Raw genomic sequence first — 16,674 nt, forward strand, 5'->3', positions numbered from 1 at the left:
TCACCTTAGGCCCTGGAGCTGTGTCCACGCTGTATCTAACAGAAAGTAAAGACAGAATCATCTTCCTCTCTGCAGCTGGAGATAGACTGTGTGTGTGCATGTGCGTGTGTGCGTGTGCATGTGTGTATGACAGTGATAGTGTCATTTCCAGCCGGAGAGCTACTAGGCTCACGTTAGCCAACCATGTAATTAAAGCCTTAAAAATGTCACCATCCCTCGCCAGACGGCTTTATGTCCCTTATCACAGCATTACCAGGTGTGTGTGTGTGTGTGTGTGTGTGTGTGTGTGTGTGTGTGTGTGTGTGTGTGTGTGTGTGTGTGTGTGTGTGTGTGTGTGTGTGTGTGTGTGTGTGTGTGTGTGTGTGTGTGTGTGTGTGTGTGTGTGTGTGTGTGTGTGTGTGTGTGTGTGTGTGTGTGTGTGTGTGTGAGAGAGAGAGATTGGTGAAAGAGTATCATGGTATTGGTCGACCGAGGGCTCACATTTCATTGTCCAAGTTATCAACTCACCACCAGGCAGCAACAATAAAGACCTCTCTAAATTGTATGGGTTGTGACTGAGCCGTTTTAATGTTGTGGTATAGGACACGTTGTCTGTCTTTTAAGGAGAATCATTTAGATTATTGACATCAGACTTGCTGATGGTAAGTGTATTTTTGTGTCGGTGTTGTTATTGCTACAGCCATGGCATTATTCCGAATGAAATGTCAAATGGAACTGACAGCATTTTAGCAACATAAAATCTTATTCAAATCTGTTCATATACACCTCCTGGAAGAACATGACATTTTGTTTTTTTTAACGCTTTCTGACAAGTGAGCACTTAAGCTGTAGTGGAGCGGGTGGAGACTTGTACCCCCACACATTGACTCTGTATCTCCTGTGTATAGCCTATTTGTTGTTATTTTATTGTGTTACATTTTGTGTTTTTGTATTTTTTACTTTAGTTGATTTAGTAAATATTTTCTTAACTCTATTTTCTTAAAACTGCATTGTTGGTCAAGGGCTTGTCAGTAAGCATTTCACAGTAAGGGCAACCTGTTGTATTTGGCGCATGTGACAGATAACATTTGATTTGTTATGGTCATTTTCACGTTTTCATAAATTCTTCGAATATTTGGGAATTGCGTATACTAAGGCATTTGTGAAAATTCTATAGGAATGTAGAGTGGGAAGGCAGCCGTGGGTTTGGACAATTAATATACACTGCAGTAAATAAAACCTAATAAAAACATCTGTCTCGCCCAGGACCGGAGTCTACGCAGACCGGTGCGCTGTAGCCAATCAGAGGCCACAAGGGCCTGCATCATTCAATTTGAACTGGTCTGTGTGTTTACAGGAAGTTGCAGCAGCGTGACTTTAGATCATTAGAACACATTTGGCAAAAGACATAAAATACACTTGAATGGTTTTCTGCAAATATGTAGCTAAATACCACAGGAGTCCTCTTACATTTGTGAAATGGAGGCTATTTACTCCTATTTATACATCAAGAACAACAAGACCAACAACTAATGCTAGCCAGAGCAAGATTAGCTCAAATCTAACGAAGGAACATTAGATAAACCCTCTCAAACTTTTTTTTAGCTTGTTGGCTGTCAGAATTGCACTTATAAACGATGGGGAATAGCCTGCTCGTCCTTCTGTAGCTTGCCTGCCAATGCATGTGTTGTCCGAACCAAGCACCCAAGCTAACTGGCTAAAGTTGGCTAGCTTGCTAGCTAGCTGCTTCGAGACACAAATAAGAGAACCTCACTCTGACCATTTTACTCACCCTAAGAGAGCTGGTTAGGCTGTTTAGATGTTATCTAGAGCGTTCGTGACTAACTATTACTCTTTCAAAACTTATGTTTACTGACACAGGTCATATTCGATGGGTGTGGCGCGTTTTTAAATTCATCAGTAATTCTGTTCTCTGGCACACTGAGACGAGTGCTCTGAAATCGGAGTAGGTAGCTAGCCAGAATGAATTTGTGAACGCAATCATTCTCTCTACTATTATTCTGGCATTTCACATTCTTAAAAGAAAGTGGCGATCCTAACTGACCTAGGACAGGGAATTTTTACTAGGCTTGAATGTCAGGAATTGTGAAAAACTGAGTTTAAATGTATTTGGCTGAGGTGTGTGTAAACTTCCGACTTCAACTGTATGTGTGTTGATGTAGACTCCTCTGGGTCTTCATAGTGGCCAGCTCTCTCTCCCTGTTTCTCCCTCTCTCTCTCCTTCTCTCTCTCCTTCTCTCTTTCTCTCTCTCCTTCTCTCTCTCCCTCTCTCTCCCTCTCTCCTTCTCTCTCTCTCTCTCTCTTTCTCTCTCCTTTTCTCTCTCCCTCTCTCTTTCTCTCTCCCTCTCTCTCTCCCTCTCTCTCTCTCTCTTTCTCTCTCCTTTTCTCTCTCCCTCTCTCTTTCTCTCTCCCTCTCTCTCTCCCTCTCTCTCTCTTTCTCTCTCCCTCTCTCTTTCTCTCTCCCTCTCTCTCTCCCTCTCTCTCTCTCTCTCTCTCTCTCTCTCTCTCTCTCTCTCCCTCTCTCTCTCCCTTGATCTGCTTTCCGATGACACTCTTCTCCTTTCCAAGTTTCAGTCTATGGACATGTCCGCCTTTGAGGTAATGTGGATCTTTGATGCCGAGGCATTTCCTAAGCATTCTAATGTCTGGAAAACATCAGAGTTTGTGCAGGAAATACTTCAAACTATGTCAGAGATCACTGTGAGCCATCTGTAGACAAATATAAATGCCATTTTAGTTGTTTAAACTAAGGCTTCTGTTTACCAATGAGATTGTGTGAAATGTGCACTGTCACTCAAACACAGAGGGAGAGAAAATACTTTAGAAACACAATGAAACATCAGTATATGATTTGACAGCTAAGGAGTCATTTAAAATCCTCTGGATTGCTGATAAGTTGCGTCCTAAGTTTTTGCTCACCACGTGAGCTGAACCAGAAAATGTTTTCCTGGTCAGGTTAAATGGTAGACCATAGACTTTACCTTGGCATCCACCCAGAAAACATTTTCATTACATGTCAGGGTTTCATAGTTTGATTAACTGAAGTTCTCCTTAACTGCGTACACAGCTTTATTTGACCTTGACCTCGACCTACTGTAGTTCTGGAGTCTCTCTCTCTCTCTCTGTGTGTGTGTGTGTGTGTGTGTGTGTGTGTGTGTGTGTGTGTGTGTGTGTGTGTGTGTGTGTGTGTGTGTGTGTGTGTGTGTGTGTGTGTGTGTGTGTGTGTGTGTGTGTGTGTGTGTGTGTGTGTGTGTGTGTGTGTGTGTGTGTGTGTGTGTGTGTGGTTGGTTGGTTGGAGGTAGAGTCACCTGTTATAAAGCCGTGAGGCCAGATCCCCCAGGCATTATTTAATGGGTTTAACTCCCATCTCATTCTAGGATACCTCCAGAAACCACAGGGCAAGGTTACCCAGGTAATTGCTTGCTTGTGTGTGTGTGTCCAAACATATATCCTCACTGCTACAGGTACCCTTCAACTCTGTATTGTAGGTGAAGGACTGCTCTGTCTAGTGTCAGTCATCAGTCCTCACTGTGATTGTTATCCCCCTTTTCTGACACACACACACACACACACACACACACACACACACACACACACACACACACACACACACACACACACACACACACACACACACACACACACACACACACACACACACACACACACACACACACACACACACACACACACACACACACACACACACACACACTGCTGGAGGCTGAGAGTGATTGGTAAAAATAACATCAGGATTTGGAAACCTCTGAGAGTAAGGGCGGGACACAGCTAAAATTGCTGGGTTTATTGTGATTGCGTGCGCGTGTGTCTGTGTGTGTGTGTGTGCTTGTGTTAGTGCGTCAGATTTAAATGGGACCAAGGCTGTGGCCAGTCAACTCAGGGTTAGTTCAAGAGTCCTTCAGACCTTTCTACAATACAGTCTGTTACCACAATGGGTGTGAGAGAGTTTTTCTCCAAAGATAAAGATTTAGTACAGTTAAATACAGTATTTGCGTAGTCATCAGGATTTCAGTACATTTGGATAGTCCAACAATTGTCATTGAATACGGTTGCTTTTAATTTTATTCATTTTATTAGTCTTTTAGTTTTTCCTCAACCTTTTGACCTCACCCTCAACCACACACTTGAAACAGCCTCTCTACAGCCCCTCTTCAGCTCCACTACAGCCCCTCTTCAGCCCCTCTACAGCCCCTCTTCAGCCCCTCTACAGCCCCTCTTCAGCCCCTCTACAGCCCCTCTACAGCCCCTCTGCAATCCCTCTACAGCCCCTCTTCAGCCACACTACAGCCTCTCTACAGCCCCTCTATAGCCCCTCTACAGTCCCTCTGCAGCCCATCTGCAGCCCAACTGCAGCCCCTCTGCAGCCCCTCTGCAGCCCCTCTACAGCCCCTCTACAGCCCCTCTTCAGCCCCTCTACAGCCCCTCTGCAGCCCCTCTGCAATCCCTCTACAGCCCCTCTTCAGCCACACTACAGCCTCTCTACAGCCCCTCTATAGCCCCTCTACAGTCCCTCTGCAGCCCATCTGCAGCCCCTCTGCAGCCCCTCTGCAGCCCCTCTACAGCCCCTCTAAAATCCCTCTACAGTCCCTCTTACAATCCTTCTACAGTCCCGTTTACAGACCCTCTACAATCCTTCTACAGCCCCTCTAAAATCCCTCTACAATCCTTCTACAGTCCTGTTTACAGCCCCTCTACAGTCCTTCTACAGTCCTGTTTACAGCCCCTCTACAGTCCTTCTACAGTCCTGTTTACAGCCCCTCTACAATCCTTCTACAGTCCTGTTTACAGCCCCTCTACAATCCTTCTACAGTCCTGTTTACAGCCCCTCTACAGTCCTTCTACAGTCCTGTTTACAGCCCCTCTACAGTCCTTCTACAGTCCTGTTTACAGCCCCTCTACAGTCCTTCTACAGTCCTGTTTACAGCCCCTCTACAGTCCTTCTACAGTCCTGTTTACAGCCCCTCTACAATCCTTCTACAGTCCTGTTTACAGCCCCTCTACAGTCCTTCTACAGTCCTGTTTACAGCCTCTCTACCTCTACAGCCCCTCTACAGTCCTGTTTACAGCCCCTCTATAGCCCATCTACAGTCCTGTTTACAGCCCCTCTACAGTCCCTCTACAGTCCTGTTTACAGCCCCTCTACAGCCCCTCTACAGTCCTGTTTACAGCCCCTCTACAGTCCTGTTTACAGCCCCTCTACAGTCCTGTTTACAGTCCTTCTACAGTCCTGTTTACAGCCCTTCTACAGTCCTTCTACAGTCCTGTTTACAGCCCCTCTACAGTCCTGTTTACAGCCCCTCTACAGCCCCTCTACAGTCCTGTTTACAGCCCCTCTACAGTCCTTCTACAATCCTGTTTACAGCCCCTCTACAGTCCTTCTACAGTCCTGTTTACAGTCCTTCTACAGTCCTGTTTACAGCCCTTCTACAGTCCTTCTACAGTCCTGTTTACAGCCCCTCTACAGTCCTGTTTACAGCCCCTCTACAGCCCCTCTACAGTCCTGTTTACAGCCCCTCTACAGTCCTTCTACAATCCTGTTTACAGCCCCTCTACAGTCCTTCTACAGTCCTGTTTACAGCCCCTCTACAGTCCTTCTACAGTCCTGTTTACAGCCCCTCTTCCTTCTACAGTCCTGTTTACAGCCCCTCTACAGTCCTTCTACAGTCCTGTTTACAGCCCCTCTACAGCCCCTCTACAGTCCTGTTTACAGCCCCTCTACAGTCCTTCTACAGTCCTGTTTACAGCCCCTCTACAGTCCTTCTACAGTCCTGTTTACAGCCCCTCTACAGTCCTTCTATAGTCCTGTTTAAAGCCCCTCTACAGTCCTTCTACAGTCCTGTTTACAGCCCCTCTACAGCCCCTCTACAGTCCTGTTTACAGCCCCTCTACAGTCCTTCTACAGTCCTGTTTACAGCCCCTCTACAATCCTTCTACAGTCCTGTTTACAGCCCCTCTACAGTCCTTCTACAGTCCTGTTTACAGCCTCTCTACCTCTACAGCCCCTCTACAGTCCTGTTTACAGCCCCTCTATAGCCCATCTACAGTCCTGTTTACAGCCCCTCTACAGTCCCTCTACAGTCCTGTTTACAGCCCCTCTACAGCCCCTCTACAGTCCTGTTTACAGCCCCTCTACAGTCCTGTTTACAGTCCTTCTACAGTCCTGTTTACAGCCCTTCTACAGTCCTTCTACAGTCCTGTTTACAGCCCCTCTACAGTCCTGTTTACAGCCCCTCTACAGCCCCTCTACAGTCCTGTTTACAGCCCCTCTACAGTCCTTCTACAATCCTGTTTACAGCCCCTCTACAGTCCTTCTACAGTCCTGTTTACAGCCCGTCTACAGTCCTTCTACAGTCCTGTTTACAGCCCCTCTACAGTCCTTCTACAGTCCTGTTTACAGCCCCTCTACAGTCCTTCTACAGTCCTGTTTACAGCCCCTCTACAGCCCCTCTACAGTCCTGTTTACAGCCCCTCTACAGTCCTTCTACAGTCCTGTTTACAGCCCCTCTACAGTCCTTCTACAGTCCTGTTTACAGCCCCTCTACAGTCCTTCTATAGTCCTGTTTAAAGCCCCTCTACAGTCCTTCTACAGTCCTGTTTACAGCCCCTCTACAGCCCCTCTACAGTCCTGTTTACAGCCCCTCTACAGTCCTTCTACAGTCCTGTTTACAGCCCCTCTACAGCCCCTCTACAGTCCTGTTTACAGTCTCTCTACAGTCCCTCTACAGTCCTGTTTACAGCCCCTCTACAGTCCCTCTACAGTCCTCCTACAGTCCTGTTTACAGCCCCTCTACAGCCCCTCTACAGTCCTTCTACAGTCCTGTTTACAGCCCCTCTACAGTCCTTCTACAGTCCTGTTTACAGCCCCTCTACAGTCCTTCTACAGTCCTGTTTACAGCCCCTCTACAGTCCTTCTACAGTCCTGTTTACAGCCCCTCTACAGTCCTTCTACAGTCCTGTTTACAGCCCCTCTACAGTCCCTCTACAGTCCTGTTTACAGCCCCTCTACAGTCCTTCTACAGTCCTGTTTACAGCCCCTCTACAGTCCTTCTACAGTCCTGTTTACAGCCCCTCTACAGTCCTTCTACAGTCCTGTTTACAGCCCCTCTACAGTCCTTCTATAGTCCTGTTTAAAGCCCCTCTACAGTCCTTCTACAGTCCTGTTTACAGCCCCTCTACAGCCCCTCTACAGTCCTGTTTACAGCCCCTCTACAGTCCTTCTACAGTCCTGTTTACAGCCCCTCTACAGCCCCTCTACAGTCCTGTTTACAGTCTCTCTACAGTCCCTCTACAGTCCTGTTTACAGCCCCTCTACAGTCCCTCTACAGTCCTCCTACAGTCCTGTTTACAGCCCCTCTACAGCCCCTCTACAGTCCTGTTTACAGTCTCTCTACAGTCCCTCTACAGTCCTGTTTACAGCCCCTCTACAGTCCCTCTACAGTCCTCCTACAGTCCTGTTTACAGCCCCTCTACAGCCCCTCTACAGTCCTTCTACAGTCCTGTTTACAGCCCCTCTACAGTCCTTCTACAGTCCTGTTTACAGCCCAGTCCTTCTACAGTCCTGTTTACAGCCCCTCTACAGTCCTTCTACAGTCCTGTTTACAGCCCCTCTACAGTCCTTCTACAGTCCTGTTTACAGCCCCTCTACAGTCCCTCTACAGTCCTGTTTAAGCCCCTCTACAGTCCTTCTACAGTCCTGTTTACAGCCCCTCTACAGTCCTTCTACAGTCCTGTTTACAGCACAGTCCTGTTTACAGCCCCTTCAGTCCTTCTATAGTCCTGAAAGCTGAGTCCTTCTACAGTCCTGTTTACAGCCCCTCTACAGCCCCTCTACAGTCCTGTTTACAGCCCCTCTACAGTCCTTCTACAGTCCTGTTTACAGCCCCTCTTCTACAGTCCTGTTTACTCTCTCTACAGTCCCTCTACAGTCCTGTTTACAGCCCCTCTACAGTCCCTCTACAGTCCTCCTACAGTCCTGTTTACAGCCCCTCTACAGCCCCTCTACAGTCCTTCTACAGTCCTGTTTACAGCCCCTCTACAGCCCCTCTACAGTCCTGTTTACAGCCCCTCTACAGTCCTTCTACAGTCCTGTTTACAGCCCCTCTACAGCCCCTCTACAGTCCTGTTTACAGTCTCTCTACAGTCCCTCTACAGTCCTGTTTACAGCCCCTCTACAGCCCCTCTACAGTCCTTCTACAGTCCTGTTTACAGCCCCTCTACAGCCCCTCTACAGTCCTTCTACAGTCCTGTTTACAGCCCCTCTACAGTCCTCCATCCATGTGTTCCATTACTCATGCCTTACACCATCCATCTGTCCACAGCAGAGAACACTCACTGTAGAACGTTTCTGTTTTAAAAACCCTCCACTCCAGAGGCAGCTACAAACCAAACAGATTGGAATCTCAGTGTGGTTTTCCGGGGGGACTTACATACATACACACACAGCCCACACTCGAGTGTTTATTCCACCGGAATACTGTTTGTGGAACAGATTGGGTAGAAGCAATCCTGAAAGTTAGTAGAGTTAGGTTTGTGATGGGAAATGTTCTAACTCACCGAGGGAAATATCAACATACGCGCACAGCGTTCCGTCTGACTGAGGAGAAATATCAACACACACAGCTTTCTGTCTGACTGAGGAGAAATATGCACACACAGCTTTCTGTCTGACTGAGGAGAAATATCAACACACACAGCTTTCTGTCTGACTGAGGAGAAATATCAACACACACAGCTTTCTGTCTGACTGAGGAGAAATATCAACACACACAGCTTTCTGTCTGACTGAGGAGAAATATCAACACACACAGCTTTCTGTCTGACTGAGGAGAAATATCAACACACACAGCTTTCTGTCTGACTGAGGAGAAATATCAACACACACAGCTTTCTGTCTGACTGAGGAGAAATATCAACACACACAGCTTTCTGTCTGACTGAGGAGAAATATCAACACACACAGCTTTCTGTCTGACTGAGGAGAAATATCAACACACACAGCTTTCTGTCTGACTGAGGAGAAATATCAACACACACAGCTTTCTGTCTGACTGAGGAGAAATATCAACACACACAGCTTTCTGTCTGACTGAGGAGAAATATCAACACACACAGCTTTCTGTCTGACTGAGGAGAAATATCAACACACACAGCTTTCTGTCTGACTGAGGAGACATATCAACACACACAGCTTTCTGTCTGACTGAGGAGAAATATCAACACACACAGCTTTCTGTCTGACTGAGGAGACATATCAACACACACAGCTTTCTGTCTGACTGAGGAGAAATATCAACACACACAGCTTTCTGTCTGACTGAGGAGACATATCAACACACACAGCTTTCTGTCTGACTGAGGAGAAATATCAACACACACAGCTTTCTGTCTGACTGAGGAGACATATCAACACACACAGCTTTCTGTCTGACTGAGGAGAAATATCAACACACACAGCTTTCTGTCTGACTGAGGAGACATATCAACACACACAGCTTTCTGTCTGACTGAGGAGAAATATCAACACACACAGCTTTCTGTCTGACTGAGGAGAAATATCAACACACACAGCTTTCTGTCTGACTGGGGAGAAATATCAACACACACAGCGTTCCGTCTGACTGAGGAGAAATATCAACACACACAGCTTTCTGTCTGACTGAGGAGAAATATCAACACACACAGCTTTCTGTCTGACTGAGGAGACATATCAACACACACAGCTTTCTGTCTGACTGAGGAGACATATCAACACACACAGCTTTCTGTCTGACTGAGGAGACAAATCAACACACACAGCTTTCTGTCTGACTGAGGAGAAATATCAACACACACAGCTTTCTGTCTGACTGAGGAGAAATACGCACACACAGCTTTCCGTCTGACTGAGGAGAAATATCAACACACACAGCTTTCTGTCTGAGGAGAAATATCAACACACACAGCTTTCTGTCTGACTGAGGAGAAATATCAACACACACAGCTTTCTGTCTGACTGAGGAGAAATATCAACACACACAGCTTTCTGTCTGACTGAGGGGAAATATCAACACACACAGCTTTCTGTCTGACTGAGGAGAAATATGAGTTTGGGATAAGAAGCTGGAGGCGGTGAAATGCATTATGGGCCTGAAAGCAGTAAATGTTCACACACTGACACACCTGGGGAGAATACACACACACGCCACCTGGTCTAGAGAACACTGAGCTGTTTGCTCAGCCCTGAATTTCTCTTTACCACTCTTTCTCTCTGTGTGTGTGTGTGTGTGTGTGTGTGTGTGTGTGTGTGTGTGTGTGTGTGTGTGTGTGTGTGTGTGTGTGTGTGTGTGTGTGTGTGTGTGTGTGTGTGTGTGTGTGTGTGTGTGTGTGTGTGTGTGTGTGTGTGTGTGTGTGTGTGTGTGTGTGTGTGTGTGTAATCCCTGTTCCACCGCACATACCAGGCTTTAACAAACAGCTTTCTAATCTGACTGTGATAATAATCTTCCGTTAGAAATGAATCAACATTTATTCAGTGGCTCAGCCCTCACATCATTTTGAGAGAGGAAAGCTGAAAAGCCTGCTTACTGACCCAGTGACTTTGATGCTGATATCATCATTCTATTCTTAATCATATTCTTATTCTCATTATTTTACAAACACACTGATTCACACTTCACATCGGACACACAGTTCATATAGTTCATGTATTCTAGACTAACTGACAGACAACCGACCTACCAACTTAGTCAAATGACGGGAACACACACACACTTCAGGCCTCTCTTTTTGGTTTTCCTCTAAACTTAGAATGTAATGTAAAGTCTGGGGTTGGTTTACATGTGTGCATGTGTGTGTGTGTGTGTGCGTGTGTGTGTGTGTGCGTGTGTGTGTGTGTGTGTGTGTGTGTGTGTGTGTGTGTGTGTGTGTGTGTGTGTGTGTGTGTGTGTGTGTGTGTGTGTGTGTGTGTGTGTGTGTGTGTGTGTGTGTGTGTGTGTGTGTGTGTGTGTGTGTGTGTGTGTGTGTCTGTCTGTCTGTGTCTAGTGTGGAGAGAAGCAGCATCTATCAACATGGTGATGTGACCCCAAGCTAACACCCTACTGTCTGTTTACACAGATGGACCATTAGGGTGTGTGTGTGTGTGTGTGTGTGTGTGTGTGTGTGTGTGTGTGTGTGTGTGTGTGTGTGTGTGTGTGTGTGTGTGTGTGTGTGTGTGTGTGTGTGTGTGTGTGTGTGTGTGTGTGTGTGTGTGTGTGTGTGTGTGTGTGTGTGTGTGTGTGTGTGTGTGTGTGTGTGTGTGTGTGTACTCGCATGCGTTCCTGTTGACCACTAAGCTCTGGTTAATTTCAGAGGTTATTCATTAACCATGCAATATTGCTACCGTAGACGAACTCAGACATGATCAATATGGGTGTGACAGTATGATTCTCCCTGGGTTTCTGACATATCGATCAGTTCAATTACACCATGTGTAATGGAGCTGGTTTGTAACCACACTCGCAAGATAAGTGACCTTGGCTGAAGCATGAAGACTCTCACTGTCCCCCCAAGATATCACCCTGGTTTTAGCCACGCAGGCTTTCACAGTATTGCAACACGCTAGACACCCAGGTTTTAATCCCAATCGGTCTCACAAAGACCTCCCACTCTACAGAATAGTGTGAATGTGTTTCAGTGTGTTTTTGTTTCCCCTGAATTAAAATGTCATTCAATGAGTTTCAGTCCCATAACAACATTTTTACTCTCAAAATGTACATATTTAAAAATGAATAATTATTCATCTTCCCAACATCTGTTTTTGTATAACTTTTTGAGGGTTGGCGATAGCATTCATCTCCACCATTCTATTTCCATAACTGCTGTAGCTGTCTACATGTTGTAATGGAGATAAATGGTGTGTTGGTCTTAATACAGTCCGTTTGTCTGGGACAACACAGGGTTAAACCCAAGTATTTATGGTCTGTAATGTAAATACATGACCTTGAACACGTGTTCATCTTGTTTAGGGAGGAACACTGTGTGTGGCCTCTAATGCGGTGCTACTCGAAGAGTATTATGCGGAAGATGATGCCATTGAAAAGCCGTGTGCAAGTTATGGTTGTGTGTTTGTGGGACAGATCAAGAACGGGTTTACACAATCGCCCTGGATAAAACTGATTTAGACCGGGTTGTATTATTACTGTATACATCTCTTACAATGCTGCTGGTTGATTTATCCATCCACTCACTGTAGATCATGGAGGCCTCAGCAATGTATAAGGGTGTGTGTGTGTGTGTGTGTGTGTGTGTGTGTGTGTGTGTGTGTGTGTGTGTGTGTGTGTGTGTGTGTGTGTGTGTGTGTGTGTGTGTGTGTGTGTGTGTGTGTGTGTGTGTGTGTGTGTGTGTGTGTGTGTGTGTGTGTGTGTGTGTGTGTGTGTGTGTCAGTCGTACTCTGGCCTCCATCTAACAGATAGCATCAGCACGCATGCACGCATGCACGCATGCACACACGCACACACGCACACACATACGCACGCACGCACGCACGCACGCACGCACGCACGCACGCACGCACGCACACACACACACACACACACACACACACACACACACACACACACACACACACACACACACACACACACACACACATGTACAGTCAGCCCAGTAGATCTGACTTGGAATCGTGCAGTCAGTCAATACCAAGCCTATGTGCAGATTGTCATGTTGGTGACGTGATGAATTCAGGCCTTGAGATAATTGACTGCAGGTTTTCCCAACTCTTTGGAATGTTTATGACAAATGATGTGCAGACTGTCAGAAAAGGGGAAAACGTCAATCCAGAAAAATGCTAGAATGGGTAAATATTACTAAAGTTAAAGGCTTCCTGACAGTTTCTGATATAATAGGTGAACCTTCCTTTAGGGAAATGATATTTAGGCTGTCAGATACTGTAGACTAGGCTGTCAAAAGGGTAGGAAAACTTAACTAAAGAAAAATTACATTTGGACAGTTTTATTATATAGAGTTGAGGAAATATGCTCACTAAAGGGGAGACAAGCTAAAAGCCATGAGGATATTATTTCTATAGAAACGGGGAGGAAAGAATTGCTAAATACAGTGGTCTTGACTGGCAGTATTTGACAGGTGATTTACATTAGAAAGTCAAGAGTGCTGTACATTCCACCATCAAGCTTTCCTTCAAAAGAGACATATTTCTCTACACGATGCCAAGACCATGGAGTCGGAATAGCCATGCATGTACCTTTAAACGCTTCCATTTGGAGCTGAAGTGAATGTGTTTTTATGGATCCACGTTTCAACGGGCCCCATGAGGAGTAGTGTGTCCCACACGAAGGTCATGTGTACACACACACACGCACGCTCATGCTGTGTGAGGGCATGCAGAATCTGATTCATGTGTTAGGGGTCAGAGGTTACAGTTCAGGGGCCATCAGGGTGAATGGAACAGCAGCTGCCTCAGCTCTGCATGAATCTGACACTAGAACCATATCTCTCTCTTTATCTCCCTTTCTCCGCTCTCCTTTCTCTAGCACTTTCTATCTTCGCTCTCCTTTCTCTAGCACTTTCTATCTTCGCTCTCCTTTCTCTAGCACTTTCTATCTTCGCTCTCGGCTTTTTCTTTGGTCTTATCTCTCCTCCTTTCTTTTATTCTCCCCTGCTCTCTTTCTGTCTCTTCCTCACTCTCTCGTGGTTTATTAAGAGTTCCAATTATTACCAGCTGAAATTCACAGCTCTGTCTTTCTCTCTGCCTCAATAAGACTTTTTTTGCAAGTAAACTAAAGGAACTTCTGTTGCTTCTCTCTCTCTACAGGCGTGTCTCTAATGCGATTAGCTCACGGCCCAACAGGAAGTAACCGACGCCCCACCTTCCCATGGCTCCGCCCCCCGTGGGTCGCCTCTCCCTTACCCGGCATGCGGTGCTGCTGCTGCACTGCATGCTGGTCCTGTGGGCTGGGGGCGTGGTTGGCAGGAGAGGGCCGGTGCTGCTGCCTGAGTCGCCCTGTCACCGGGCAGAACACCCCCTCATCTCACACACAGGTAGGTCACACACACACTCACACACTCACAGTCATGCACACACTCATTCCCTTTCTGTGTGAAAGTTCATATTTTGTTATTCAGTGTTTCCTGTAATCTAATAAAAAATATATATATTTCCTGCATTAAAGAACATATTTTATGGAGCAGTTCAGCCATAAATAATACTATAAACCTTCACCAGACGAAAACATGGATAGAAATTAATTCAGTTCTCTCCACTAACAACATACCAGCCAAATGCCACTGCGCCCATTCCATCCTAGCAGAGACTGTCAGTTAATCATATAGCTCTCTGTCTAGGGTGTAATTGAGCGAAAGGGCAAGGTCACCACACACTTACACACACACACACACACACACACACACACACACACACACACACACACACACACACACACACACACACACACACACACACACACACACACACACACACACACACACACACACACACACACACACACACACACACACACACACACACACACACACACAGACTAACGGTCTGGCTCATGCTATCTGCTGTCCTCTGTGAGTCTCCGTGATAGTTGGGGTGACCAACCCGCACACTAGCATTGTCACCTGAGGTCAACAGTTTGTGTTCCCTAATGTTCCAGTCCAAACACACAGTGCGTGCTGAAGTCATGGAAATGCAGAGATCTTAATAAAGTATGGAAACAGTTTGGTTACTAATCAGATATGAACACTGAACACAGATAAAGAGGAGAAGAGGGGAAGGGTAGAAGAGAAGAGAAGAGAAGAGAAGAGAAGAGAAGAGAAGAGAAGAGAAGAGAAGAGAAGAGAAGAGAAGAGAAGAGAAGAGAAGAGAAGAGAAGAGAAGAGAAGAGGGGTAGAGGAGGGGAGGGGGGGGTACATGAGAAGAGTGGAGGGGTAGAGGAGAAGAGGGGAGGGGGTACATGAGAAGAGTGGAGGGGGTAGAGGAGAAGAGGGGAGGGGTACAGGAGAAGAAGGGAGAGGGTACATGAGAAGAGGGGAGAGGGTACATGAGAAGAGTGGAGGGGTAGAGGAGAAGAGGGGAGGGGGTAGAGGAGAAGAAGGGTGGGGGTACATGAGAAGAGGGGTGTGGGTACATGAGAAATGGGGTGGGGGTACATGAGAATGGGGAGGGGGTACATGAGAAGAGGGGAGGCGGTAGAGGAGAAGAGGGGAGGGGGTAGAGGAGAAGAGGGGAGGGGGTACATGAGAAGAGGGGGGTACATGAGAAGAGTGGAGGGGTATAGGAGAAGAGTGGAGTGGGTAGAGGAGAAGAGGGGAGGGGGTAGAGGAGAAGAGGGGAGGGGGTACATGAGAAGAGTGGAGGGGTAGAGGAGAAGAGGGGAGGGGGTAGAGGAGAAGAGGGGGGTACATGAGAAGAGGGGTGGGGGGTACATGAGAAAAGGGGAGGGGGTACATGAGAATTGGGGAGAGGGTAGAGGAGAAGAGGGGAGGGGGTACATGAGAAGAAGGGAGGGGGTACATGAGAAGAGGGGAGGGGGTAGAGGAGAAGAGGGGAGTCTGTAGAGGAGAAGAGGGGAGTCTGTAGAGGAGAAGAGGGGAGGGGAAGAGGAGAAGAGCGGAGTCTGTAGAGGAGAAGAGGGGAGTTTGTAGAGGAGAAGAGGGGAGTCTGTAGAGGAGAAGAGGGGAGTCTGTATAGGAGAAGAAGGGGAGTTTGTAGAGGAGAAGAGGGGAGTCTAGAGGAGAAGAGGGGAGTCTGAAGAGGAGAAGAGGGGAGTCTGTAGAGGAGAAGAGGAGAAAGGGGGAGGGGAAGAGGAGAGGAGAAGAGGGGAGTCTGTAGAGGAGAAAGGGGGAGTCTGTAGAGGAGAAGAGGGGAGGTGTTAGAGGAAAAGAGGGGAGTCTGTAGAGGAGAAGAGGGGAGTTTGTAGAGGAGAAGAGGGGAGTCTGTAGAGGAGAAAGGGGGAGTCTGTAGAGGAGAAGAGGGGAGTCTGTAGAGGAGAAGAGGTGAGTCTGTAGGGAGAAGAGGGGAGTCTGTAGAGGAGAAGAGGGAGTCTGTAGAGGAGAAGAGGGAGTCTGTAGAGGAGAAGAGGGGAGGGGGTAGAGGAGAAGAGGGGAGGGGGTAGAGGAGAAGAGGGGAGTCTGTAGAGGAGAAGAGGGGAGTCTGTAGAGGAGAAGAGGGGAGTTTGTAGAGGAGAAGAGGGGAGTTTGTAGAGGAGAAGAGGGGAGTTTGTAGAGGAGAAGAGAGGGAGTCTGTAGAGGAGAAGAGGGGAGTCTGTAGAGGAGAAGAGGGGAGTCTGTAGAGGAGAAGAGGTGAGTCTGTAGAGGAGAAGAGGGGAGTCTGTAGAGGAGAAGATGGGAGGGGGTAGAGGAGAAGAGGGGAGTCTGTAGAGGAGAAGAGGGGAGTTTGTAGAGGAGAAGAGGGGAGTCTGTAGAGGAGAAGAGGGGAGTCTGTAGAGGAGAAGAGGGGAGTCTGTAGAGGAGAAGAGGGGAGGGAGTCTGTAGAGGAGAAGAGGGGAGTCTATAGAGGAGAAGAGGGGAGGGGTAGAGGAGAAGAGGGGAGTCTGTAGAGGAGAAGAGGGGAGTTTGTAGAGGAGAAGAGGGGAGGGGGTAGAGGAGAAGAGGGGAGTCTGTAGAGGAGAAGAGGGGAGTCTGTAGAGGAGAAGAGGGGAGTTTGTAGAGGAG

General features: G+C 47.2%; 1 protein-coding gene across 4 annotated transcripts in view; it reads left to right on the top strand.

The window, feature by feature from the left end:
* The window catches only part of sema5a (sema domain, seven thrombospondin repeats (type 1 and type 1-like), transmembrane domain (TM) and short cytoplasmic domain, (semaphorin) 5A), a 210,875-nt gene that overhangs the window by 44,833 nt on the left and 149,368 nt on the right, over nucleotides 1–16,674 (top strand). For all 4 annotated transcript variants that reach the window (XM_046292575.1, XM_046292573.1, XM_046292571.1 and 1 more), the window contains one exon: nucleotides 13,808–14,034. In XM_046292575.1, coding sequence (XP_046148531.1) covers nucleotides 13,869–14,034 — 166 coding nt within the window. In that variant the 5' untranslated portion in view covers nucleotides 13,808–13,868. The remainder of the gene's footprint in view (nucleotides 1–13,807; nucleotides 14,035–16,674) is intronic.

The sequence above is a fragment of the Oncorhynchus gorbuscha genome, linkage group LG12 (genome assembly GCF_021184085.1).
Source record: "Oncorhynchus gorbuscha isolate QuinsamMale2020 ecotype Even-year linkage group LG12, OgorEven_v1.0, whole genome shotgun sequence".
Taxonomy (NCBI): domain Eukaryota; kingdom Metazoa; phylum Chordata; class Actinopteri; order Salmoniformes; family Salmonidae; genus Oncorhynchus; species Oncorhynchus gorbuscha.